Raw genomic sequence first — 26810 nt, forward strand, 5'->3', positions numbered from 1 at the left:
TTATAAGTGGTCCTTTATCCTGCAGGGCTCCAGGAAGATCTCACTCCTTATCCCTTAAGGAGTACATTACAAGATTACTTCCTTTAAAAGCTCTATTTTGGATAGGAAATCTGCCTGCCCACTATGGTTTTATTTTACTAAATCTCTTTGTCCTATACTCAAATGGAATGATTGGTGTGGAAACACAGAGTACAGCCTATATAAATAAGGGATCTGGATATACTTGGTCAAATTTCAAGGTGGGACTGATTATCTTGGTCGTCTTCTCTGTAGTTGCTTCCTGGCTGCCCTGATGCCATATAGACCTTAAGGACAGTCATATTCTGGGAGGGTTGGAATATTTCTCCTGAGGAAAAACAAATGGTTTGACTATCTGGGACCAGATTCCTATTGGTGCAGGACAGGGGAATTATATCGTGTAAAGCAGTAGCTCATGTCTCCAGCTATAAGAGGATTGTGGTCTGCTCAGGTTGCTGTGGTTGTGACTATGACAACTATGGAAAACACGAGACAGATGCCAAGAAGAGGGTGTGGGAGCAGCCACGGGCAAGAGAGAACAAATGGCCAAGGCTAGGGGCCACCTAAGGTCCCTGAAGTCCAGTGGTTGTCTAGGCAGGGATTCAAGATCTGACTTCCACATTTCATTATTTATATTGATGCAAACCTTGAACGGCTCATAAGGTGATCTCTTTCATTCATCCATTCTGCTTTAAGTTACTCTGAGGAAGGGAATGGAGATGGGGGAGGCAGCATAAGCACCTAGGGCACAACCCAAAGGGTTGCAGCGCTTGAGAACAGGCGCAATTTAATTAAGCCAACTGTGAATTTGTGTGGGTGAAAGTAACAGCTGCTGATCCTTAGGATATTTTTAAGTTGCAGCCAGTTGGGATACTCTCTATGTCTATATATGGTCCTTCATGCTAAAGGACCTCATGGAGATGGGTGGGCTAAAAACTTAGACTCCTTGAAACTGCATCATCATCTCTTGGTCTTTGACAGCACGTCAGCAGCCTGCTCTCTGGGAAACTTCAGCAAGGTTAAAAGTTAAGCCTCTCAACTGACGTACTCAGTAGGGACTCCTCCATCCCCCACCCCCCTCCCCCCAACATTGTTGCTAGGTTTTTTTGAGATTAAAGGAGAGACTTATTTGCTTAGTCCCCACATACTTTCAAGCTGCTTAGTTACCACATCTTGTGCACAACATGCACTCCAGGCAAACAAACTTTTAAGAGCACGGTAGATTGAAGCAGCAAGCAGGCCCAGCAGACTGAGCCCCCTGAGTCCATGTGCTATATGAAGCAAACCTAAACACAGCTGGTGGAGTTAATTTTAGGCTTTCTGACCTTGGCAATGTACCATCAACGGGGGAAAAGCAGCTCTGAATAGGTTCAAAAGGAGCCTTCCTCCTTCTCCCCATACAGCTGACTGGAAAAGTGGCTACATGGTTTAAGTTTAATGGGAAAAACAATTAATTAATTATAAACCAGGGTAAATTTGACAGATCAAGAAATTCAACATTTATTGAGCAAGTCGAAGGCCCATGTAAGAAATCTTCTAGGATGTTTGTCCTATGACTAAGATCTTCAACATTATACTCAAAGTAGCATTTTCAGAAAAGTTCTAAAAGACTGGCTTCTCACAAACAAAAATAAATTTCTATATCACAGTGTTTTTATTTTTATTTTTGGCTGCTTTGGGTCTTTGTTGCTGCATGCGGGCTTTCTCCAGTCTTTGTTGAGGTGCAAGTGCTTCTCATTGCGGTGGCTTCTCCTGTTGCGGAGCATAGGCTCTAGGCACGCGGGCTTCAGTAGTTGTGGCACGTGGGCTCAGTAGTTGTGACTCGCGGGCTCTAGAGCTCAGACTCAGTAGTTGTGGTGCACAGGCTTAGTTGCTCCGAGACATGTGGGATCTTCGCAGACCAGGACTCGAACCTGTGTCCCCTGCGTTGGCAGGCGGATTCTTAACCACTGCGCCACCAGGGAAGTCCATATCACGGTGCTTTAAGACACCAAAATGGCTTGGCAATGATGAGTGGGGAGATAGAAGTTTTATTAAATTATGCTGTTTATATATATATATATATCAATAATTTAAGTGCAAGGAGTAAATACATACTATTTACTTCTGAATGCATAGGATCCAATTCTCTGACCACCAAAATAGGTGAGGTTCCTGTAATACACTCACATACAACATGGACCTTTCCTTCCTGACACACAATTTCTAATTTTGCTTTTCTTTGTTTGCCTATATTTCTCAATGATCCATAGGATTCTTAATGGCAGTGACTATATCCTTGCTTTTTTGCTCACAGAGGCCCATAATAGACAATAAATACTTGTTGAGTTGGTAAATGAATGATTTTCACCTCATCATTCCCTTAAATCTAGCATCCTATTGCACAAAATTCACCTTCAAAGGAATGAACATCTTGAAAGTGAGGGTACTGTTTTCAGTTTGGGATCAATGGAAGATCCTTCTTCCACTGTAACACATTACAATGTGTTTTGATGCTCTATGTTTTTTGGTGATAAATGAACACATTGAGAGACACCAACCTTTACAAACAACCTTTAATACTTCCATTCTTTTCTATTACATTAAAATAATATGTCCTCGAAATAAAGATGCAGACGTAGAGAATGGACTTGAGGACACGGGGAGGGGGAAGGGTAAGTGGGGACAAAGTGAGAGAGTAGCATTGACATATATACACAACTAAATGTAAAACAGATAGCTAGTGGGAAGCAGCTGCATCGCATGGGGAGATCAGCTCGGTGCTTTGTGACCACCTAGAGGGGTGGGATAGGGAGGGTGGGAGGGAGACCCAAGAGGGAGGGAATATGGGGATATGTATATATATATATATATATGTATATATGTATATGTATATATATATATATATATACATATAGCTGATTCACTTTGTTATACAGCAGAAACTAACACAACATTGTAAAGCAATTATACTCCAATACCAATGTTAAAAAAAATAATATGTCCTTGAGAAGCATTTATAACCATTAACTGGTTTGTCTTTAATGAAGATATAGAATTAAAATCTAAAGTCCATTGATAAGGATCAGGTTGAATTGTTAGCTATGTTAAATGGGATCGTGTAGCATGCCAAAATTCCTTTAGAATATATTCATTCTAATTTAGGTCATCCTGGGAAGCGGGGGAAAGAAATGGACTTTACTGAATTCAGATTGTACTTACGAGCTATGTGATTGTGATCTTGAGCAAGTTACATACAAAACCTCTCAGCATTAGTTTCCTTATCTATAAAAGAGGGAAAATAACACCTAATATCAACCTCATGGGGAAGTGTAAGAAATAAATAAACAGAGATAAAATATACAAAAAGCTTAGCAGAGTGATTGGCCCATCGGGAATAATCAAAAAATGGTAGTTATAAAAGCAAGAATAATATGTAATAAACTAATTAGATGGAATAATTACCACATCAATCTAGATATTATGTAACCCAAACACTCCTGCACAACGGAATGCATTTTATCAGGTTACTAAAGATTTGTTGCCCGGTATACTTTATCTCATGTTTGTTGTTCAGGTATCTATTCTTTCAGAGTCAGATCACATTACTGAATCAGAAGAGAACAGCTACTCAAGAAATACTGAGGCTCAGATTTAGCTACAGGGTTTGAATTCTGCATTTCTTCTCTCTGGCATTAGGAATATTTGCTTTTAGTTTTACAGGTAAAAGAACATTTATATATATATTGGTAGAAAAAGCTAGCTAATGTGAAGGCAAGGAAAGAACTCCTTAGTCCGAAAACTCATCTTCTATACTAAACATTTAAAACTCCATTGATAGTAACACTTTTTCTAGGTCTTTTCAAAATGAGACCTGCTATTTGTTCGTTTTCTTTTTATTATGGAAAATTTCAAAACTAAACAGAAGTAGTTAGCACAGTATAATGATCCTCATGTACTCATCACCTGGTTTTGACAATTACTAACTCACTTCATCTATACTCCTACCTCCTTTCCCCCTCCCACACTATTCTGAAGCAAATCCCAGGCATATTATTTCATCTGCAATTATTTCAGTACATATTTCTAAAAAATAAGGACTCAAAAAACACAGCCACAACATCATCACTACAAATAATAATTAGTCCTTAGTAACATCAAATATCCAATGTTTAAATTTTTTGGTTGTCTATAAATGACATAAACATTTGCTATTGTTCTTTTTCAGACTGCTTATTTGAATCGAGATGCAAATGACTGTACACGTTACAGCTGGATGATATGTCTCTTATCTTTCAACCTCTATGTCTCTCCTTCATCTCTATTTATTTCTTGCGATTCATTTGTTGAAGAAATTAGGTCCTGCATATTTTCCCCACTGTTTGGATTTGCTGCTTGCATCCCTGTTGAGTCATTTAACATGTTCTTTACCATATTCTTCTGTGCCCTACATTTCCTGTAATTTGATAAATCTGATATACAGGCTTGATCAGATTCAGGTTCTATTTTGTTGGCAAGACTTCTTCACAGGTGATGATATAGTCTTCCATCAGGACACACATAAAGTGTGGTTGTCTCTCTTGTGATACTAGCAGCCATTGGTGATCAATGTCTAGATCCATTAATCCATTGGGGGTTGCAAAAATAGTGATATTCTAATAATAATTCAATCATTCTTATTTCTTTCATTTTTATTGTTTTTGGCTGTGTTGGGTCTTCGTTGCTGTGTACAGGCTTTCTCTAGTTGCCGTGAGCGGGGGCTACGTGAGCGGGGGCTACTTTTTGTTGCGGTGCGTGGGCTTCTCATTGCAGTGGCTTTTGCTGTGGAGCATGGGCTCTAGGCGCGCGGGCTTCAGTAATTGCAGCACGCAAGCTCAGTAGTTGCAGCTCACGGGCTCTAGAGTGCAGGCTCAGTAGCTGTGGCGCAGGGGCTTAGTTGCTCCGCGGCATGTGGGATCTTCCCAGACCAGGGATCGAACCTGTGTCCCCTGCATTGGCTGGTGGATTCTTAACCACTGCGCCACCGGAGAAGTCCCTCTATTTCATTATTTTTAACTGAAATACTTCTATAAGGAGAAATTTCCCCTGATCTACTACTGGGAAATTTGGCTTTACCTGCTGTTATTTTCTTGGAGAAGGGTAATATATTAATTAACACATTGGCAGTGACTAACTTATCCTATAAAAAGATGCGATGAATCATTTTCTTTATGATTGTAGAAACTCTCACCTTGAAGGAAAAGGAGAATATAACTGCAACTGAAGGAGAGGAAGTAAATGGTGATCAAAAACCTGAGATATCTGGGAAGAGAAGAAAGAAACACAGACGCTTAAAGGTAACACTTTGCTAAGTCTGTTCTTATCTGGCATATAAATTCCTATTTGGAAGCCCACCTTAAGGCTTTGAATACTATCAATATTTACTTACTGAGGTGTCCTGCATTCTTATCTCCTGTTCAGATTTCTCCCCAGACTTTGCACAGCTGTCAAAACTCTACCAAAAAAAAAAAAAAAAAAAAAAAACTCTACCTGACATGGCAACTTTGATGTCTAAAAGACATTTCAGAGTTAACATATCTAACATGGAACTTCTAGTTTCACCTCAAAATTGTGACTCAGATCTTCCCTATTTTACTAAACGGCAGCACCATCCACCAGTTACTAAAGCCAAAATGACAGCAGTAGTCTTTGACTCCTTCTTTTCTCCAATCCCTATAATCAATGAATCACCAAGTGCTGTTCATTTTGAGATTATTAACTTCTTCTTTCTATTATTAATGACACCACCCTAAACCAAGTCACAGCTGTTGAGAAACAATTGTGCTATTACAATAAGTCTTCTGGCATCCCTGCTGACATGTTGGCCTCCTCCGGAACATTCTCCACAAGAAGGGAGAGTGATCTTTCTAAAATGTTAATCAAGGATCATGAGCTGATAATTGTTGAAGCTGTGTGATGGATTCATTATACTAATTTCTTCCCCTCTTTATGTGTTTGAAATTTTCCAAATTAAAAAAATAAAATGTTATTCTGATTATTTATCTTAACTTCTTACTATTTTACTTCTCGGCTGACTCCTCTATGTTCTTAAAATAAAACCAGATGGCTGTGAGCCCCAGCCAGCCCTCAGTCTACATGTCCAGCTTTATCTGATGCCACTCTTCTTGCTCAGGCTGCCTAGGCCATAACCTGTCAGTGCTGAGAACCCTTTAAGCTCTTTCTTATCTTAGAGGATTTGTACTTTTTATCCCCTCTACCAGAAAATGATCATTCCCTAGCTCTTTGCAAGGCTGGCTCCTTCTTCTTCCTTCAGGTCTCAGCAAAACTTCACCTCTTTAGAGAGGCCTTTCTTAACCACTCAATCTAAATTAGATCTTCCTTCACTACTACTCTCTGTCACATTTTTCAGTTTATTTTATACCTTACCACAATTTATAATTATCTTGTTTATATATTTATATAAATATACTTACTTGTTTATTATGATAAGAAATTAACTTGAATGAATATTTAAAGGTATGTGAAGGCATATACCCACTCACATTCTGTTCTATTCTATTCATGTTATAATTCCACTTCTTTGAGAAACTGGTGGATAGAATATAATTTTTTTTTTTTTTTTTTTTTTTTGCCGTACGTGGGCCTCTCACTGTTGTGGCCTTTCCCGTTGCGGAGCACAGGCTTCGGACGCCCAGCCTCAGCGGCCATGGCTCACAGGCCCAGCCGCTCCACGGCATGTAGGATCTTCCCGGACCGGGGCACGGACCCATGTCCCCTGCACCGGCAGGTGGACTCTCAACCACTGCGCCACCAGGGAAGCCCCATAGAATATAGATTTTAATAATCTTGCTTCATAAACAAAATAAGATTTTGATTAGGAGAGTAACTTCTTGAAATTGAAATTTTAGGAAGAGAGTGATATGAAATTTGGATTGGTGAAGAAGAACATGGAATTAGAAATCTCTATTTGAATATAGTCTCTCTTTGATTCTAAACTGCCCAATATTTTTAAGTGCTGAATAACTTTAAGTGACAGTCATTGTTTGATTTAAATGTCTAACCTCTGAAATTATATTTTGTATTATTAACATGACACCTCTCTCATTTTTATGACCAATACATTTATGTTTTATCAGCTGTTAATTTCAGGCAATTCTCCTACTGGTATGATAAAGAACTCAGTAGTTTTGCAGATTCTGTCCTCTCCCAATCATTGCCCTGACTCAAGAGTCACAGGATTCATTTAAATTTAGTTAGACCAAAAGCAAGGCTACATAAGCCAGCCTACCAAACCAGGGAGCAGATGGAAATTGTCTGCCAGTAATTTAAAGGATGTCCCTGGCATGACAGAATTTTAGAACTGGAAGATATCTTAGAGATCATGTAATAATCCAAAGCGCTCATTTTAAAGGGGGTGAAACTGTTGTTCTAACAGGTTTACAGACTTACTCTTCCCAAAATAAAAGATAATATCCTAATCTGGTCATTCAAGTCATTGTCAGAAGACCCTTACGGAATTGTATATTAAATCTTTATCATATCAAAATCTGGAACACAGGGCTTTTATGTCATAAGTCCATGATTTTCAGTATAGTAAGATAACGCCTCCTTCTCCCTTCTTTCCAGCACCTTTGGAGGCTTAAGTCTTTTCAAATTATTCCAGTGACCTCTGCTGTTCCTGAGATAGTATCAACACTTCAATATTTTCTTGTTTTAAAAAATGGTTTGATTTACTAACATGCCAAACTAATAGTACATAAACTCAACAGAACACATTTCATATTGGCACCTCCTTCAAGTCTATTAGCCCAAGGTGGGTTACTAGCTGCACAGAATTTAAATTTTGTTAAGATTCTTTGAAAAAGTTACTTGCAGATTTGACGGGCGTTGTGAGTAAAGAAGATGGACATCTCTTCGTAAAATAAATCGGTACCCAAATCGATAATGCTGTGGTGGGCTGGTGGCAACGCTGATTAAGCATTTATGGGGCTCAAGTCCATTATAGCCACTGAGCACTCTGATGCACAAAACATTTTAGAAGCTAGAAAGAATTCAGTACCCCCTTGTAGAAGGACTTGCATTTCACATAGTTAAGGGGCCCAGGGAAAGGCTTTATAATCTATTTGCTCCATATAACTTGGATATGTCACCACAGCAGTTTTCCCAGCTGCTGCTGACAGCCTCACTTGCCTGTTCAGACAGTGATGGACCCTAACCATCTCCTTGTTTAGGGTTTTAAAACATGCCCATAAGACGACAGGGGCCTTGAAAGCCCATTTAGATCCTTTCCTCTCTTCTGGCGGAACCACACCCAAACCATTCCAACCAGATGAAACTCACTCCTGGTTTTACATACGTAGCAGAGAGACTCCATAACATTTCATCTGGGCACTCACAGTGGGCAGAACTCTGGTGGCAATTCCATCCCTCACTGCAGGACTCTGTCATCCCAGAGTTGCAGCCAATTTCCTTCCTGGCCGCTGAAACCCAGCTAAGCAGCTCGGAGGACTCTGCCACGACCCCCAACCGGGTGGACTGGCCTCGACTAAACGGGTGGCCCCAGCACACATACGGGGCGTGGCCCGGGGCTGCAAAGGTGTCCAGAAAGTAGGGGACCCAGGGTCGCAACGGGAGGGGCAGGGTGGGCGCGCGCCGCTCTCGCGAGAGCTCACGGGGTAGGGGCAGCGAGGGGATGGAGACGAAGTGCCGGGGGAGCAGCGCTGCGGTCGCGGTTCTTGTTCTCTGTGGAGGAGGCGAGTGGCCCTTTCTCCGCCCCTTTTTGCTTCTCCTCCCACTGAGTGATTCAAGCCTTGCGCTTCCCACTTCCGCACCCTCTGCCAGCCATTGGAACTAGCAAAGCCGAACAAGTTGCGGCCGCCGAGCAGCCGGCGTTCCCCGCCTCCTCATCCTCTCCTCCTTCTCCTTCTTCTCCTTGCCTGGCCGCCGACGTCGCCGCCACCCCGAGGCCTCGCGACCGCCGAGCCCGCAGCCCACGCCACGGCCGACATGAGCTTCTTGTTGTGAGTAGCCAGGCCCAGCGCGCACCGGCTTTGTTCAGGAGACCTGGGCCGCGGGTCCCCCACCCTTCTCCCAGCTTTGCCCCTAGCTGCTTGACCCGGGCGTTCCCACCCACCAGGTCTCGGGGAACCTGCCCCGAATGCTCGCGTTGCCTGACCGCCGCCGCCTCCCCGGCCCGCTTCGAGCAGGCGGGGAATCCTCCGGCCCCCAAGGAGGCTCTCTTTCTCCCCGGACCCCAAGTCCCGACACACCCTGATGCCCGCGCCCGCATTTCTCCATCACCCCAACCTTTCCTCTCGCTCTTCTCTTGCGTTTGTTTGTTTGCGCGCTCTATATAGATACCTCCCACTCTTCCGCAAGACCCGTATCCGACGCGTGCCCGGTCGTCAGCCTCCGTCTCCCCTGTTCATTGCTTTTATTTCTGGATCCCAAGCACAGAAGATAGAGCTTCTACTTTCTTCCGTCACCCTAGGATCCTTTTCATCCCCCACTTAGGTTTTAGGAGTGGGAAGTTGGGGTGACAAGTCTTGTGGATTTAACACAACGCGGCTGCTTGCGCGTCAGGATCCTCTGGTGACAACCTGGGGTCTTGGGGACTGGAGCGCCTTGCTTTCCCGAGGTGCCCCTCCTCCCAGCGTGCTCCCCTGAAGAGTATGGGCTCTATCTTTTTAGACAACCACCATATAGGGTCTGGGTAGTGTGCCCTGGGTTGATTAGGGAGTTGTTTTGCAAATCATTTGTAAATGCCAACGCAACGTCACATTTAGTGCTCGTCATTATTTCCCTTATCGTTTATTGCAGACGAGTTGAGGGGGATGGGCAGAAAGATGGGGTGGCCGGATGGGAGTATGGTGGCAGCAGACAAGCCTCAGGTCCTCCGAAAACAGGACCTTACACCCTGGGAAATTACTCTTTTGAAGGCTTCGCTGTGATTCACCTCTGTTTAATCTGTGGTTAGAAAGCTAATAAAAACTCGGAGATTGAAACCCACCCCATATGCTCCTTTACCGTTGTGGAGAAAATTAGCATTTAAAGATTTTCTTCTTTCCTCACCTCCCATAATTTTCCGTCATCACATTGGCACCTGAATCCTGAGAATTTAATTAACCCTTATTTTCACAAGCTTATATCTAGAATGTTAATCCTTTTAGGGTGTTTAAGCAAAACTGAGCCATCACAGAGGCTAACCGGCAGGTGGACTTGCTAATATTTCTAATATGCACAGGGGGTGCCTGGCTTGTGTCAACCTGCCTAACACATTTGAGCTTATGAAACCTCTTTCTTAGGCTCATCCTAGAAGTTGATTCTGCGTTTGTCAGATAGGTAGTACTAGATGAGAGGACTGAGTGATTTCATAAACGTCTTTGCTTCCTATTTTAGTTTGAATCAAGATAGCCAAGCATCTCCACTTGAAACTTCTCATCTTGAGTATTTTTTGCATTGCTGTTTTTTGATTTCTTCAAGAATTTAAAAGCTGTCTTTGAAATAGCAATGTAGATATGTCCTTGACTGCTTCTGATGGGCCTGTGTCTCTTGGAACTCATAGCTAAAATTGTTTGAAGCAGGGAAGAGCCATATTTGGCTGAAACTAGGGGATAGAGAAGGTTTGGGTGGTATTTTCTGAATATAAATACAATAGTATCCTGCTTTTCCATGGCTCAGTAATAATTACAGAAATGTAATGGATAAGTTCATTATCCTGAAGCATATTAGCTGCATAAGAAGAATCTTGCCATAACTAATGTAGATAGCACATTAGAGGGTTTGTACTATTTGGAACACAATTTTTCAGTCAGGTCACACATAGCAGTTAATAAATTCTCAAGATATTTTGCCCGTGTGCTGCTTGATAGTCCAAAAAAGTTAATCTAATATTTTTGGTTTTGATTTTTGTCCACTGATAGTTTAAAATCTGAAGTGAACACCTCGTAAGTAGAAATAATTATTACCAGAAGTGAAAGAACAAAGTTTTGGTTATTATCTATTATTTGGTATAATTTCCTGAATATTATTTCTGTACCAACAGATAAGCAGAGAAAATAAGAGTTGCAGTTTAGGAGTTAAATACAAATATTTCTCTCCAGTTCTTGGAAGCTTATTTGTAAAGCGCCTATAAGTGGATGAAACTGCAAAAATAAGGGCAATGTGAGATAGGGTTATGAAGTTGATGACTCATAACTCTTGAGGGCTTTAAGATAGAAGAAAAGAATTATTGATTTAAAAAACATCATTCAGGGCTTCCCTGGTGGCGCAGTGGTTGAGAGTACGCCTGCCGATGCAGGGGACACAGGTTCGTGCCCCGGTCCGGGAAGATCCCACATGCCGTGGAGCAGCTGGGCCCGTGAGCCATGGCCGCTGAGCCTGCGTGTCCGGAGCCTGTGCTCCGCAACGGGAGAGGCCACAACAGTGAGAGCCCCGTGTACTGCAAAAAACAAAACAAAACAAAAACAAAATAAAAAACATCATTCATTGTGCGGGCACTGGTGTAGGCACTGGTTCAGAATAAATTTGCACTGCTTTGATTCTAACTGGGACAGACCTTTGGTTGTGCTGCATATTGGCCTGTGTGTGTCTTCAGATTAAGCTAAACTCCCAGATAGTGCATACAAAAACTTCACAGGAACCTAATTTAACTTTATAGACTCAAATCTTTAAACACATCCATAGTACCTTCTGTGTGCTAAGCATTGTGCAAGATGTGAGACTCTAGAAATGGTAGACAGTGTATAAACAGTCATCTGTAATAGACGCAATACAAGCATAGGGGTCCAAAGAATACAGAGCATTGTGTTCTATTTGAGCAGGGGGCAGATTTCATGGAAGAAGTGATGGATAGTTAATGGAAGGTATAACAAGAGTTCTCTAAAAGGGTAAGGGGAAATGGGAGATTTCAGTTAGAGGAAACATCATGGGGGCATGAAATTGCCTGTGAATTCTCCATTTTCAGGTTTGTTCAAGAGGCTGTAGAATTTGGGAGCTAGATGGGGTCTATCAGTAACACAGCTTACTCCTCTCTTTTTTGCTAAAGTGGCAAAATCACCAACCTCACGTTACTGGCCTAATTATTGGCCTGGGTAGAATTGGAACACAGGTCTCTTGACTTAGGGTTTTTCCTCTCCTGACATTTTATGCATATAAAATTGAGGGAGATTTAGGATCAGAGTGAGTTCTTAACAGTCATTCAAAAAATATATAGAGTGTTCTCTATGTTTCTAGCATTTTTAGATTGCAAGTCTCTTCTGACATGGAATTCCACAGAAACATTTGACTAGGAAAAAACCAAGGTGTAATTTCCTAATGTAAGACTGCTTGGTTGGAACAGAGTTAGAACAAACATAGTTAACTTTAAAACAGAAGTTTGTAGGAAGGTGGTTTAGGAATGAGAATGAATATAAACCAGGTCTGTTTCTCTATAGGAAGAAACAAAGAGGTTGGGAAAGGAAGGAAATATTTATTGAACATTATGCTAGACAGCTGCCATTTGTGTTTTCAGAAGAATAGCAATTTGGGAAAGGGGACACAGGGTTTTAGCTGTGTTTATATGTGTCTCTCTCTGTCTCCTTCTTCTACTTCTCTCTTCTCTCTTACCTCCTTCTTTCCTCCAGACACCTCCCCCCACCCCGCCCCCCATACCAGCATCTTTGTTTTCAGGCAGATGATTCAACTGATTTTAGTGCTTCAATATCCTCACCTGTAAAAGAAATTAATAATAAAAATAGCCTGCTAAGTGCTTACCATGTGCCAGACACCAAATGCTTTAGATAAGTAACTCAATTTAATAACTAGCAGGAACCCCATTTTTACAGATGAAGAAACTGGCAAAGAGATGTTAAATAATTTGTTCAAATTATGTAGCTAGTCAGTGGGGTCGCTGGGATTTGAATCCTGGCAGTCTAGATCCAGAGAACCTACCTCATATTACCTTATATCTAATTGATAAAATTATATAAAAAGGTGGTATTCATATAGGCCTTGTTTTTAAGAGAAGTCTTTCATGACCAGGTATTAATATCTCATACTGTGAGGACTGCTTTCTAAGGGTCATCAGGAATATAATGGTGGAAGAGAAAATAGAAACCTTTAAATTTAAATAATACTTTAAGATTATTTTTGACTTTTATTTTTAGTGTAAGAATAATACTAGTTGATTCACTTTGTTATACAACGGCAACTAACAACAATGTAAAGCAATTATACTCCAATAAAGATGTTTAAAAGAAAAGAAAGAATAATACACATGTTGGAGTGATCACAAAATACTTTTAAGAAAAGGAAGAAAATAAAAATCTCTCATAATCACACCTTCAGAGATAACTATTGTATTTTGTGATATCACTTCCTAATCTTTTCTGTCACGTTTTTGTTTGTACATATGTAAAAATACACAAATGGATCCCTACTGTCCATAGACCAGGTTTTTCACTTGTGAATTTTTTATGTCAGTATACTTCTACAGCATCACTTTGAGTGGCTGTTGACCAAGTATTATCTTTGCAGTTTTGTTATCTGACCAACCAATTTAATAAGTTATGCTTTTTCGGGGATGGGGGGGAGGGAGTTGAAGTAAGTATGGTCATCTTTTCAGAATTATAGTTTTGGGAATTGCAAATATCAATACTTGGCTGTCCTTAGTTTACTCTTACCATCTGATACAGGATTGCTTTTGTTTTACATTACAGAGTGCAAAATAATTACTATGTGATTACTTTTACCATTAACGACTTTTTTTCCTTGATGTACTTGGAGAGTTTTTGTATCTTTGGAGTTTCTGATATATGAAAGCACATGTAGTACTTGTCTTCAAATGTATATTTGACTAGGAGGTATTGAAGCAGAATACTTGTGTTACTTCTTGAAAAATACAAGAAAAATGGTACCTATTAGGAATGTTAAGTCTATAGAGAAGTTTTAAACTCTCCTTTCTTCCAACATTCCATTTTTTAAAAGATTGAGATATAATTGATGTATAACATTAGTTTCAGGGGCATAACTTCCATTTTTGTTTTGTATCAATTAACTAACTTAAGGCCATCTTTTATAGCATGCTTAATTAAAGTGTAGCTGTGAAACCTGTTCATTTGCAGAAGTGATTTTTAAGTTTTATTTTGAAACATTTTCAAATTTTTAGAAAAGCTGCAAAGAATAGCACAAAGAACTCCCATATATTCCTTATCCAGAGAACCCATTTAGTTTCATCAGTTGCTCCAATAATGTCATCCTCAGCAAAAGGATCCAGTCAGGAATCATGTATCATACCCAGTTTTGTGTGTGCTGCCTTCTTCAAACTGAAACATTACCTTAGTTTTTCCTTGACTTTCAGGATTTTTATATCTTTGAGGACTACAGGCCAATCATTTTGTAGAATATCTCTCAGTTTGAGTTTGTCTGGTGTTTCCTTATGGTGAGACCTGGTTGTGCATTTGAGGCACAAGTATCACAGGTGTGATACATGTTTTTCTTACAGCATCTTATCAGGTGCACATAATGTATGTTTGTCCATTGTTGGAGGTGATTCCTTTTATTAAAGTGTCTATAAAGATTCTCCAGTATAGAGTTATTACATATTTTCTTTTTGTGATTAATATTTTGTCGGGCGCTATTTTGAGATTATGTAACTATCTCCTTCCATTTTCACCTACTAGTTTGAGTGTTCATTGATATTTCTTCTCTATATTACTACTGTGATGCTTGCCAATATTCTAATTCTGTCATTGCTTTTACATTTATTATTTGACATTTTTACTGTAAGGGATCACTTATTCTTCCCATTTATTTATTTTTTTAGTATGTGTGAACTCATGGGTTCCCATTTTATTTAATGAGTTATAATCTGTAATCATTATTTATTTTGGTGCTCAAATTGTCTCAGTTTTAGCTAGTTGGAGTCCTGTTCAGACTGGTTTCTGTGTCCCTTTGATTTGTTCCTGTCTTTCTCTGAGTACTCCGTTACTTTCCAGCACAATCAGATATTCCAGGTTTGTCGGTTTTTGTTAAAATTTATTTATTTAATTAACTTATTTTTGGCTGCATTGGGTCTTCGTTGTTGTGTGTGGGCTTTTTCTAGTTAAAGTGAGCAGGGGCTACTCTTCGTTGCGGTGCACAGGCTTCTCATGTGGTAGCTTCTCTTGTTGTGGAGCACGGGCTCTAGGCGCGTGGGCTTCAGTAGTTGTGGCACACAGGCTCAATGGTTGTGGATCACAGGCTCAGTAGTTGTGGCTCGCGGGCTCTAGAGTACAGGCTCAGTAGTTGTGGTGCAGGGGCTTAGTTGCTCCACAGCGTGTGAGATCTTCCCAGACCAGGGCTCGAACCCGTGTTCCCTGCATTGGCAGGCAGATTCTTAACCACTGTGTCACCAGGGAAGTCCCCCAGGTTTATCTTATACTTTCTCTGCCTCAGTCCTGGAACTGGCCATTTCTCTAAGGGCCTTGGTTCTGGCCAGTGATGAATAGTATTTGGAAACCAGAATTTAGGTGATAGGTGTGCTTATTACTACATATGTTTTGCTGCTCCCAGGCCCTCTCATTGGACAATGCTAGAAAATACATACCCATACAAATTTACATCCAAATATTTTATTCTTTATCTATCCATATATACCCAATGAGTTCACACTAATTCCTGCAATTCTGAGCACAGGGTTCATCCTAGTCTTATCCCTTTATGTGTTTTTCACTTTCTCCTTTGTCAGTGAGAAACCTTGCTCCCATTATCCTCAATATACTTATTTGTTCAGACCTCTGTAAATATAGCTATTCTTCTAACTCTGCCTGGCCACCTTCCATGTGGCTTGGCCTCCAGCTGTCATCCAGCCACCATTACTCCTCTCCTGAGCATGTGTGGACCCCTCCTTTGGCCATATTAAGGATGAAAGTAGTCTGAGACTCCACTATGTGTGGTATGAGTGTGATAGTAATCTAATTTTTTCCCCCATGAATCCTGTGTTTAGGACCAATACCTCAGAGATGTTGGGAGGATTAGATATCCTGAACGTAAAAGGCCTAGCTCAATGTGCAGCAGTGATATCTAGTTCATTGTCAATATCTCAACAGTGTGATGGTTGCTTGTAGCTGTTATTATTTTTTATAAACATAGTCATCATTTCTGATTACTAAATCATAGCCAATTTCTGTAGGTTTATTATCATATGTATTGGTGCTACTTTGATTTCCTGAAGTTAGAACTTAAAAGCAGAAGTTTGAAGGTAAACAAACATTATTTGGATAATAGTCTAAGTACCTCAGAGTCAAGCAGCCTTATTAATATTTGTAATGGAAAGACTGAATCTTATTTTATTGCTACTATTGTTTTATTTTTTCCCCTAAGTTCTCTTGTTGTTATCAAATTGAAATTTGATGAGAATAGTTCAGTAGTTATAGTATTGGGTGTTAATTTTTGTGTGTTTCTTTGTAGAAATAGTTAATGGTTTAACTTAAATAATTTCTTAGTATTCAGTATAAACATAGAATAAAGTGGAAACAGTAGGGGTAAAAGTCTTTTATGGCAACTTTTCTGGTATCTCGATGCCCAGATCATGTTGCACACAGATGGGCAGCAGCATGACCTTCTCTTTAGAGAATCTGTTTGTTTGCTGGTGCCCTGTAGCATTAGATTTAACTAATGAAATAGCTCTTTGTTTAAAAACTCCCTGTTGGTTATAGGTTGTACTCACGTATGCCTGGTTCCGTTCTCCCTAACCCTTCCCCACACCCTGCCAAATGTTCAACTGGTTCTCTTATTTTCAACTCTTAGAAATTGTACTTTTGAGTCAGTGAATAACACCGATTTGTCAAAACTGAAGACTCAACCGGAACACAGCATTGTTTTGAGGACTGATGCTTGTGTTTCCTCTCTATTGTTAAGGACTCCCAAAGGGGTCTTATTTGTCAGAAAGTTCAAGCTTTTAATCAGTCCTTTGTTAACCTTGTCAATTTTTAATTTGGGAAATGGCAAGTTATCAAGAACTGAAATCAAAAAAAATTTTTTTCAGATTGTAGTTAGAGCCAAACTATACCAAAAAGTACAATTCTAAGTGGCTAGACATTTGGGAACCAAAATGTTCCTCAATTGAGCTGTATTAATTTTAGCTTTTGCCAATCTTGAGAAAGAAAAATGGAGCTGGAGGAATCAGGCTCCCTGACTTCAAACTATACTACAAAGCTACAGTAATCAATACAGTATGGTACTGGCACAAAAACAGACATATAGATCAGTGGAACAGGGTAGAAAGCCCAGAGATAAACCCATGGACATATGGTCACCTTATCTTTTTTTTTTTTTTTTTTTTTGCGGTACGCAGGCCTCTCACTGTTGTGGCCTCTCCCATTGCAGAGCACAGGCTCTGGAATCGCAGGCTCAGTGGCCATGGCTCATGGGCCCAGCCGCTCCGTGGCATGTGGGATCTTCCCGGACTGGGGCACGAACCCGCGTCCCCTGCGTTGGCAGGCAGACTCTCAACCACTGTGCCACCAGGGAAGCCCTGGTCACCTTATCTTTGATAAAGGAGGTAAGAATATACAATGGAGAAAAGACAGCCTCTTCAGTAAGTGGTTCTGGGAACACTTGACAGCTGCATGTAAAAGAATTAAATTAGAACCCTTCCTAACACCATGAACAAAAATAAACTCAAAATGGATTAAAGACCTAAATGTAAGGCCAGACACTATAAAATGCTTAGAGGAAAACATAGGCAGAACACTCTGTGACACAAATCACAGCAAGATCCTTTTTGACCCACCTGCTAGAGAAATGGAAATAAAAACAAAAATAAGCAAATGGGACCTTATGAAACTTAAAAGCTTTTGCACAGCAAAGGAAACCATAAAGAAGATGAAAAGACAACCCTCAGAATGGGAGAAAATATTTGCAAATGAAGCAACTGACAAAGGATTAATCTCCAAAATTTACGAGCAGTTCATGCAGCTCAATAACAAAAAGCAAACAACCCAATCCAAAAATGGGCAGAAGACCTAAATAGACATTCCTCCAAAGAAGATATGCAGATTGCCAACAAACACATGAAAGATGCTCAACATCACTAATCATTAGAGAAATGCAAATCAAAACTACAAGGAGTTATCACCTCACACCAGTCAGAATGGCCATCATCAAAAATCTACAAACAATAAATGCTGGAGAGGGTGTGGAGAAAAGGGAACCCTCTTGCACTGTTGGTGGGAATGTAAATTGATACAGCCACTATGCAGAACAGTATGGAGGTTCTTTAAAAAACTGAAAATAGGGGGCTTCCCTGGTGGCGCAGTGGTTGAGGGTCCGTCTGCCAATGAGGGGGGCGCGGGTTCGTGCCCTGGTCCGGGAGGATCCCACGTGCTGCGGAGCGGCTGGGCCTGTGAGCCGTGGCCGCTGGGCCTGCGCGTCCGGAGCCTGTGCTCCGCGGCGGGAGAGGCCGCAACAGTGAGAGGCCCGCGTACCGCAAAAAAAAAAAAAAAAACTGAAAATAGAACTACCATATGACCCAGCAGTCCCACTCCTGGGAATATACCCTGAGAAAACCATAATTCAAAAAGAGTCATGTGCCACAATGTTCATTGCAGCACTGTTTACAATAGCCAGGGCATGGAAGCAACCCAAGTGTCCATCAACAGATGAATGGATAAAGAAGATGTGCACATGCATACAATGGAATATTACTCAGCCACAAAAAGGAACGAAATTGAGTTATTTGTAGTGAGGTGGATGGACCTAGAGTGTGTCATACAGAGTGAAGTAAGTCAGAAAGAGAAAAACAAATACCACATGCTGACACATATGTATGGGATCTAAAAAAAAAAATAGTACTGATGAACCTAGGGGCAGGACAGGAATAAAGACGCAGATGTAGAGAATGGACTTGAGGACACAGGTAGGGGGAAGGGTAAGCTGGGACGAAGTGAGAGAGTGGCATGGACATACATACACTACCAAATGTAAAATGGATAGCTAGTGGGGAGCAGCTGCATAGCACAGGGAGATCAGCTCTGTGCTTTGTGACCACCAGAGGGATGGGATAGGGAGAGTGGGAGGGAGACCCAAGAGGGAGGGGATATGGGGATATATGTATACGTATAGCTGATTCACTTTGTTATACAGCAGAAACTAACAACATTGTAAAGCAATTATATTCCAATAAAGATGTTATAAATAAATAAATAAAAACGGGGAAAAATTTTAGCTTTTGCTCAAATGGTAGCATGTTTATAAGCTGTTGGGAATGTATTGTCACGTGATAAATGTAGGTTCTAGAGATATCTTTACTTTTTTTTTTTGTCATTCAGTATTAAGAAAGTATCACTGTCATTTTATTTAGCACCGTTGGGACTAAAGGCTACTCTTGACCCTCTGGTGACAGATGGCCACCCCCAGGACTGAAGAGATCATAACTATGCATAACTATAACTCTTTTTTTAAAAAAATTTAAAATATGTTTATTTCTGGATTCTTTTTGACCACACTGCATGGCTTGTGGGATCTCAGTTCCCCGACCAGGCATTGAACCCTGGCCATGGCAGTGAAAGCATAGAATCCTAACCACTAGGTCATGAGGGAACTCCCATAACTATAACCCTTGAGAAGTCTACTTTAGACACTTAAAGTGAGGAGCTTTGGCGTCACTTAGGAGCATGTTAGAAATGCAAGATTTCAGACTCCAATCCTTGAAATAGAATGCATTTTAATAAGATCCCTTACTTTAAAGAGCACCTTCAAGTTTTAGAAGCTTTAGACAATAGTAAGTCGATGGATGCCTGTGCATTGAGTTAAGTAATTCAAAGTAAGGTAAAGGAGAAAAAAAAATCCTTGGGATTCAGTATAATACTACCTCTGTCTTTGAGAGACTCTGTGAGGCCCTGACAAAGATTCTTTGCCTGACCAAACTTTGGTCAGGTCTTGAACTTTCTAATAGGTCCATCTGTGCACTTCGTTTTAAAGTCTAGTTTTAGCAAGAACCCTGCTAGTCAGGTTAACCACAATCCCCTACCACCATCAACATCTGATCAGCTTCCTCCTCCGCCACCATCCCTCAGGTGATGTATGGATCACCCCTGCCTGTCTTCAGCAAGAATCCTGTTAGGTCAGGGGCTTCCCTGGTGGCGCAGTGGTTAAGAATCTGCCTGCCAATGCAGGGGACACGGGTTTGAGCCCTGGTCCTGGAAGATCCCACATGCCGCGGAGCAACTAAGCCTGTGCACCGCAACTGCTGAGCCTGTGCTCTAGAGCCCGCAAGCCACAACTACTGAGCCCACGTGCCACAACTACTGAAGCCTGTGCGCCTAGAGCCTGTGCTCGGCAACAAGAGAAGCCACCGCAATGAGAAGCCCACGCACCGCAACGAAGAGTAGCCCCCGCTTGCCGCAACTAGAGAAAGCCCGCGCACAGCAATGACGACCCAACACAGCCAAAGATAAATAAATAAATAAATTTATTAAAAAAAAAAGAATCCTGTTAGGTCAGTTTAACCAGAAACACAACACCCCCTGCCCCGTCCCCTTTTCCCCCTGATATTTCCTCTTAGTAATTTTTCTATCCACTCACCCCCGCACCCTGCTTCTTCGTTATACATTCCCTCTTGCCCATGCTGTATTTGGAGTTGAACTCCGTCTCTCTCCCATACTGTAAAATCCCATTGCAGTAGTCCCTATACCTACCTCATTGTTCCTGAATAAAATCTGCCTTACCATCTTTAACAAATGTCAGTGAATTTTTAAAAAAATTTTCTTTAACAGCCCTCAAGGTTAGGTTCTCTGGTTGTCTTTGCACACTTGTAATTATTTATAATTATTATTAAAGGTCTTTTCCCCCTTCCTGGACTGTAAGTTTCATAAGGTTTGTTCACTGTTTTATTTCCCAGCATGTTAGTACCTTGCTTGGCAAATATGTCCTCAATATTTAAATATTTTTGATAGACTAAAGGTTGTCATGGAAAGAACAGTGGCTTGTGAGTGAGGACACCTGGGTTTCAGAGTCTTTGGTCTGTCACTAGCCATGTGACCTTGGGCACGTCACTTAATTTCTTCTGTTTCCTCTGTTTACTGGGAGGAAAGGAATGCCTATCCCGTTGGGTAACTGCGAGAATTAAATGAGAGAATGTATATGGAGGTTTGCAACAACCAGAGGGTCCTGTGCAAACACTGTTAGTATCCTTGCTCATGAAATTCCCAAGCCCAGTATGTAAACTCTTTCTGAATTCAAATGTTATTTAGCTGTGTTAACAAATGCATGGTATTGCTGCATAATATAATAAATATTTATTGGAGTCTCCTGTGTATAAGCAAAGTGTTATTAGGTGCTGGTGGTAGGAGGAGAAAGGTAGGGATTCAGAAATAAATAAGATGTGGTCTCTGTCCTCAAGAATCTTAAAATTGGAGACCAGCATATTGCATGGATGTACTCTTCAATAAAATTGTTGTCAACTCATTAGTTTTAAGTCCACTGGCTAATGAAGGTTAAAGATGATTGATATTCCAGTGAGAATACAAACTTCTTTGTTTGTGTAGGTGTGAAATAGTTGCATTCGGTATTTATAAAAGTTACGTGTCTGGTATATTCATGTATTCAAAACAGCAGAAATTTTGCAAATATGTGCTTCTGTATTTTTAGGCAGAGGCCTAAAATATGAATTTGGATGAATTTGGGGGCCTGCCCTGCTTAATTTTGCACTGTTGCCACTATTTCCACTCCAGCATCTTGTTTTTTGATAGGGAAAGCAGGCAGCTGGAATCCTTTGGCCCACTTTCTTCCTGCAATTTACTTGGGCTTCTCAGGTAGGGATTAGAATGGGCTGGAAGTGATTGGCAGAGTCCCAAGGCATAGAGAGCCCGCATGATAATGGTGTTTGCTAACACTCCAGCCTCATCTGCTCCTTCCTTCCATGTATTCCCTGCACTGAGCTTAGCCATTTTATTAGCATTTCTTTCAACATGCATTTTTCCCACTTCTGCCTGCTTTTTTAAGTGCTGATCCTGTTGTTCTGGCTGGAGCCCTTCTCCATCCCACCTCCATTTCTTTAGTTCAGGAGCCAACTCTTTTTCCCTGACCTCTGTCCCCTTCCCAATTTGTTCAGTACCATTTCAGTGACCTCCATAGTCCTTATTATAGCTCATATCAAAAAGATATTGTACTTGTCAGTTTTCAGGCCTTTCTTCCTCATCAGAGTATGTGACCTCTTTGAAGATGCAGCAGTTTCAAAAATTATTTTTAAATCTCTGCCATCTAGCATAGTGCCTGTTATATATTACATACTTGGTAATAAAATTTTTTTTATATGGTATCACATGTGGAATCTAAAAAAATGATACAAATGAATTATTTACAAAACAGAAATAGACTCAACAGACTTAGAAAACAAACTTATGCTTACCAAAGGGGATGGGGCGGGGAGGTGCGGGGAGAGATAAATTAGAAGTAAAAAAAATTTTTTTTAACAAGTCAGTGACATTTTCAAGTATTTACATGGTGGTAGGTGGAGGAGATATGAGTGATTCCCTTCATTCTGCTCTATTTTTCCCTTCCAAAGACTTTTGGGGAGCTAGAAATAGGTGGCTGTTGAGCACAGAAAGATTTGGAACACCTATTTATTGGATCTTTATTTTACAATTTTGTAGAGACCTTGTTGTTTTACCCTTTTTTCAAGAATCGATATATGCCAGGCACATTCCCTACCTGCCACTGTAAATTGTGTTCCAGTAGCAGTGAACGTGAGTGCTCATATCCCTGCATCTCCACCAGCATCGCACAGCTAGGAATAATAATTGTGAGAGCTTCTTGGGCTTCAAATATATATATATATATAAATATATATGTATATGTGTAAATATATATAAATATATACATATATATGTAAATATGTCTGTACATATAACCAAGTAAACAGGTTAATAGTAAAGATTCTTCCAAAGAATTTCTGTCCTCTTTCTCTCTTTTCCTTCCTTCTCTCTTTTTTTTTTTTTTTTTGTAAATTTTTTGGCCACGCCACGCAGCATGTGGGATCTTAGTTCCCAAACCAGGGATCAAACCCACACCCCCTGCATTGGAAGCACGGAGTCTTAACCACTGGACCGCCAGGGAAGTCCCTCTTCCTTTCTTTTTTAATTGAAGTATAGTTGATTTACAGTGTTGTGTTAGTTTCTGATATACAGCAAAGTGATTCAGTTATACATATATATATTCTTTTTCATATTCTTTTCCATTATGGTTTATTACAGGTTACTGAATATAGTTCCCTGTGCTATACAGTAGGACCTTGTTGTTTATCTGTTTTATATATAGTAGTTTGTGTCTGCTAATCCCAAACCCTTAGTTTATCACTCCTCTACCCGCTTCCCCCTTTGGTAAGCATAAGTTTGTTTTCTATGTCTGTGAGTCTGTTTATGTTTTGTAAGTAAGTTCATTTGTGTCATATTTTAGATTCCACATACAAGTGATATCATATTGTATTTGTCTTTCTCTTTCTGACTTACTTCACTTAGTATGATAATCTCTGGGTCCAGGCATGTTGCTACAAATGGCATTATTTCATTCTTTTCTATGGCTGAGTAGTATTCCATTGTGTGTGTGTGTGTGTGTGTGTGTGTGTGTGTGTGTGTGTGTGTGTGTACACACACACACACCCCATATTTTCTTTGTCCATTCATCTGTTGATGGACATTTAGATTGTTTCCATGTCTTGGCTATTGTAAATAGTGCTGCAGTGAACATTAGGGTACATGTATCTTTTCGAATTATAGTTTTCTCCAAATATATGCCCAGGAGTGGGATTGCTGGATCATATGGCAAGTCTATTTTTAGTTTTTTGAGGAACCTCTGTACTCTTTTCCATAGAAGCTGCACCAATTTACATTCTTACCAACTGTGTAGGAGGGTTCTCTTTTCTCCACACCCTCTCCACCATTTGCTATTTGTAGACTTTTTAATGTGGGCCATTCTGACCTGTGTGAGGTGGTATCTCATTGTAGTTTTGGTTTGCATTTCTCTAATAATTAGTGATGTTGGGCATCTTTTCATGTGTGTATTGGCCATCTGTATATCTTCTTTGGAGAAATGTCTATTTGAGTCTTCTGCCCATTTTTGATTGGGTTGTTTGATTTTTTGTTGTTGAGTTGTATGTTCCCTTTATTTCTAATTGCATAGTTAGGGTGTTTGCTTTTATTGTCATCATCCTTTTTTCTCTTTTAATTTAAAAGGGGAAAATTATATCTTTTATGTTAAAATTGAGAATGTAATTTTTTAATAAGTGAAATTTAAAAATTAATAGTCATGAAAAGTAACTGTAGAATATAATTTTAAAATTCTTTAATAACTTGCTAGGAAAATATTACTTTTCTTCAAGATAGGCACAGATTATCTGTAGAGGTGGATTTTACAAAATGAGGTATTTAACTCCAATCGGATTTTTTGTTTCTAAGTTATCTTTCTGATATTTTAATGTGGATAGGAAACTGATAATTTAATGCAAATGATAAACATGTTTGGGAGGCAGATGACGTACCTGGAGCTGTAAAAATGACCTATAGATTCTGGAGGTAGATGTAAAACTGCTTTTCACTGGTTACTCTCAACACATTTATTGTCTTTCTCATGGAGTTTGATAGAGAGCTTCACCAGGGGTTTTCTTTCTGGATTATTTCAAAGTGGAGAATCTTTTCCCCAAACTTGGAGTGAATAGTAGTGTCTAATTGCTTATGAATCTGAAGAATATGCCTTTATGATATGCTTGTTGTTTTTGAGCACTTACAGGTCAAACTATAATAAGCATGGGTAAGTTATGTGTTATAAAAACTCAGAACACTATTACTTTATCAGTAAATACTTTGCATACTTGTGTGTGTGAGGAACCCTGCTAGCCTTAATGAATTTGTTCTTTTTATGGCAGTTCTGATATTTACATTTCACTTAGTTCAAAAAGAAACTGGAGAGAAGAGGGGAAGATTTTTTCATTTAGTTTTATGCGTTTTTTTACTTTTTTCTCCTCTTTTATGTTTTTCACTCATTTGTGTTATTCTCTCTTACTTTTAAATAGTCACAGTTGAAGCCCTTCCAGGTACTGGGGAGCATTACTGAATCTCAGATAATGTGAAATGTCACTTTTACAGTTGACTGTATTAGGATTAAACGGCCTTTTTTTTTTTTAACTTGTATCTTTCCTGGAGTTTTATACAGCCCTTTCTTTGCCGTGTATTCTCAGGTTTGGCTGCATCTGTGTATTATTTTCACAGGGACTTTCTTGACATCACACTGATAGCCACCAGCCGTTCTTGTTTTTAGCCTTCCTTTAGAAGCATCATGATTTGTCCTATGCTTGGGCACCATAAGCTCATGCTTAAACCATTGGTGGTCTGAAATATGGAAATCCTTGCTTCTGAACAGAAAGGGAGAGTGAAACAATCTTGATTAAAAGAAATATTTTCCCTCAGTTCCTTTATAGAAGAATTCAGTTATTCTTGTGATCTGGAGTGTATAAGTTGGGTAAAATCGTACTTTTGTGCCTCGTTTTCTTATTTCTAAAAAAGACAGTTTTATATTTGACAACATTCAGTGTTTCTTCCTTATGGTGTTTGAAAAGATTTATGGTGGCTTGTGGGATTGGTAAGAATGAGATTAAATCTCTGGAGAAATAATTTACATTTAGTGATTTTTAGGAATAGAGAAGACTTTGTTCCAACCTCTTATTTTTAGATGAACCAGTTGAGACTCTGGGATCTTGTGATTTTCCAAGGCTACACTTAGTTATATAAACAAATTCTAATGAGACTAATCTTGATTATACCAAGAATTCCAAGTGTCTTACTATTTTAGTTGTATTTTTTGACATTACATGACTTCACACTTTCTACAATTGCTTATTAAAAAAGGACAGTGTGGGGCTTCTCTGGTGGCGCAGTGGTTGAGAGTCCACCTGCCGATGCAGGGGACACGGGTTCGTGCCTCGGTCCGGGAGGATCCCGCGGCTGGGCCCGTGAGCCATGACCGCTGAGCCTGCGCGTCCGGAGCCTGTGCTCCGCAACGGGAGAGGCCACAGCAGTGAGAGGCCCGGACAGTGTGTAGCTATAACAAAGCTTATGTCTATGATGGACCTTCACTATGAAGGATAAAGGATAAAGAGATGGTACAGATATATTTAACTGGTATCAATTATTGAGCACTGATTGTGCACCAGCTTATTCTCTGTATTTCTATACATATCATTTGGTTTTCAGAACCATCCCACACGGTAGGTGATATGATTTCTCTTTTTTGCAATCAGAGCGATTAAGTAACTTACCCAAAGACACCCAGCTAATACAAGGCAAATTAGGGATTCCAGCCTAGAGTACGCAACGGTAAAATCAAGGTTTCTCCTATTCCTTATGAGGTAGATAATGCTCAAGTTAAATAATAACGGTAGATGGCTTTTATTGAGCCTTGTGCCAGGCATTGCAGTAGTATTTTACTTACTGGTTTCTAATCCTTGAAACAACTCTGCAGCATAATGCTTTCTTCATTTTCAGATGAGGCAGATAAGTCTCCAGAGAGGCTAAGTAATCAGGTCAAGGTCTCTCAAGTAGCAGAGGTACTCTGTGATTCCAGGGCCCTAGGTCCAGTCAGCATCGGTGTTTTCCCACTACCCTGTGCTGCATGCTACTTTTACAAATTTCAACTTGATGTGTATTTAACTGATGGCTTTTGGTTTCCTCAGGGACCATTGGTATATCAAACTGATTGAATCTGGCAAGTGTCTAAGGTGAATGTATGTTTTTGAAACAATTTTGATAATAGAGCTAAGGATGATAGCAATAGCAGCCACCAGCTAATAAACCATTAGGACA

At 40.1% G+C, this 26810-nt stretch overlaps 1 protein-coding gene across 1 annotated transcript in view; it reads left to right on the forward strand.

Moving 5' to 3' along the window:
* Positions 1–8943: 8943 nt before the first annotated feature.
* Positions 8944–26810, forward strand: part of MOB1B (MOB kinase activator 1B) — a 59874-nt gene continuing 42007 nt past the window's right edge. Inside the window, exon 1 of the mRNA XM_082838388.1 lies at positions 8944–9017. Coding sequence (XP_082694514.1) covers positions 9004–9017 — 14 coding nt within the window. The 5' untranslated portion in view covers positions 8944–9003. The remainder of the gene's footprint in view (positions 9018–26810) is intronic.

This window comes from Leucopleurus acutus (genome assembly GCF_964270905.1).
Source record: "Leucopleurus acutus genome assembly, chromosome: 4".
Taxonomy (NCBI): Eukaryota; Metazoa; Chordata; class Mammalia; order Artiodactyla; family Delphinidae; genus Leucopleurus; species Leucopleurus acutus.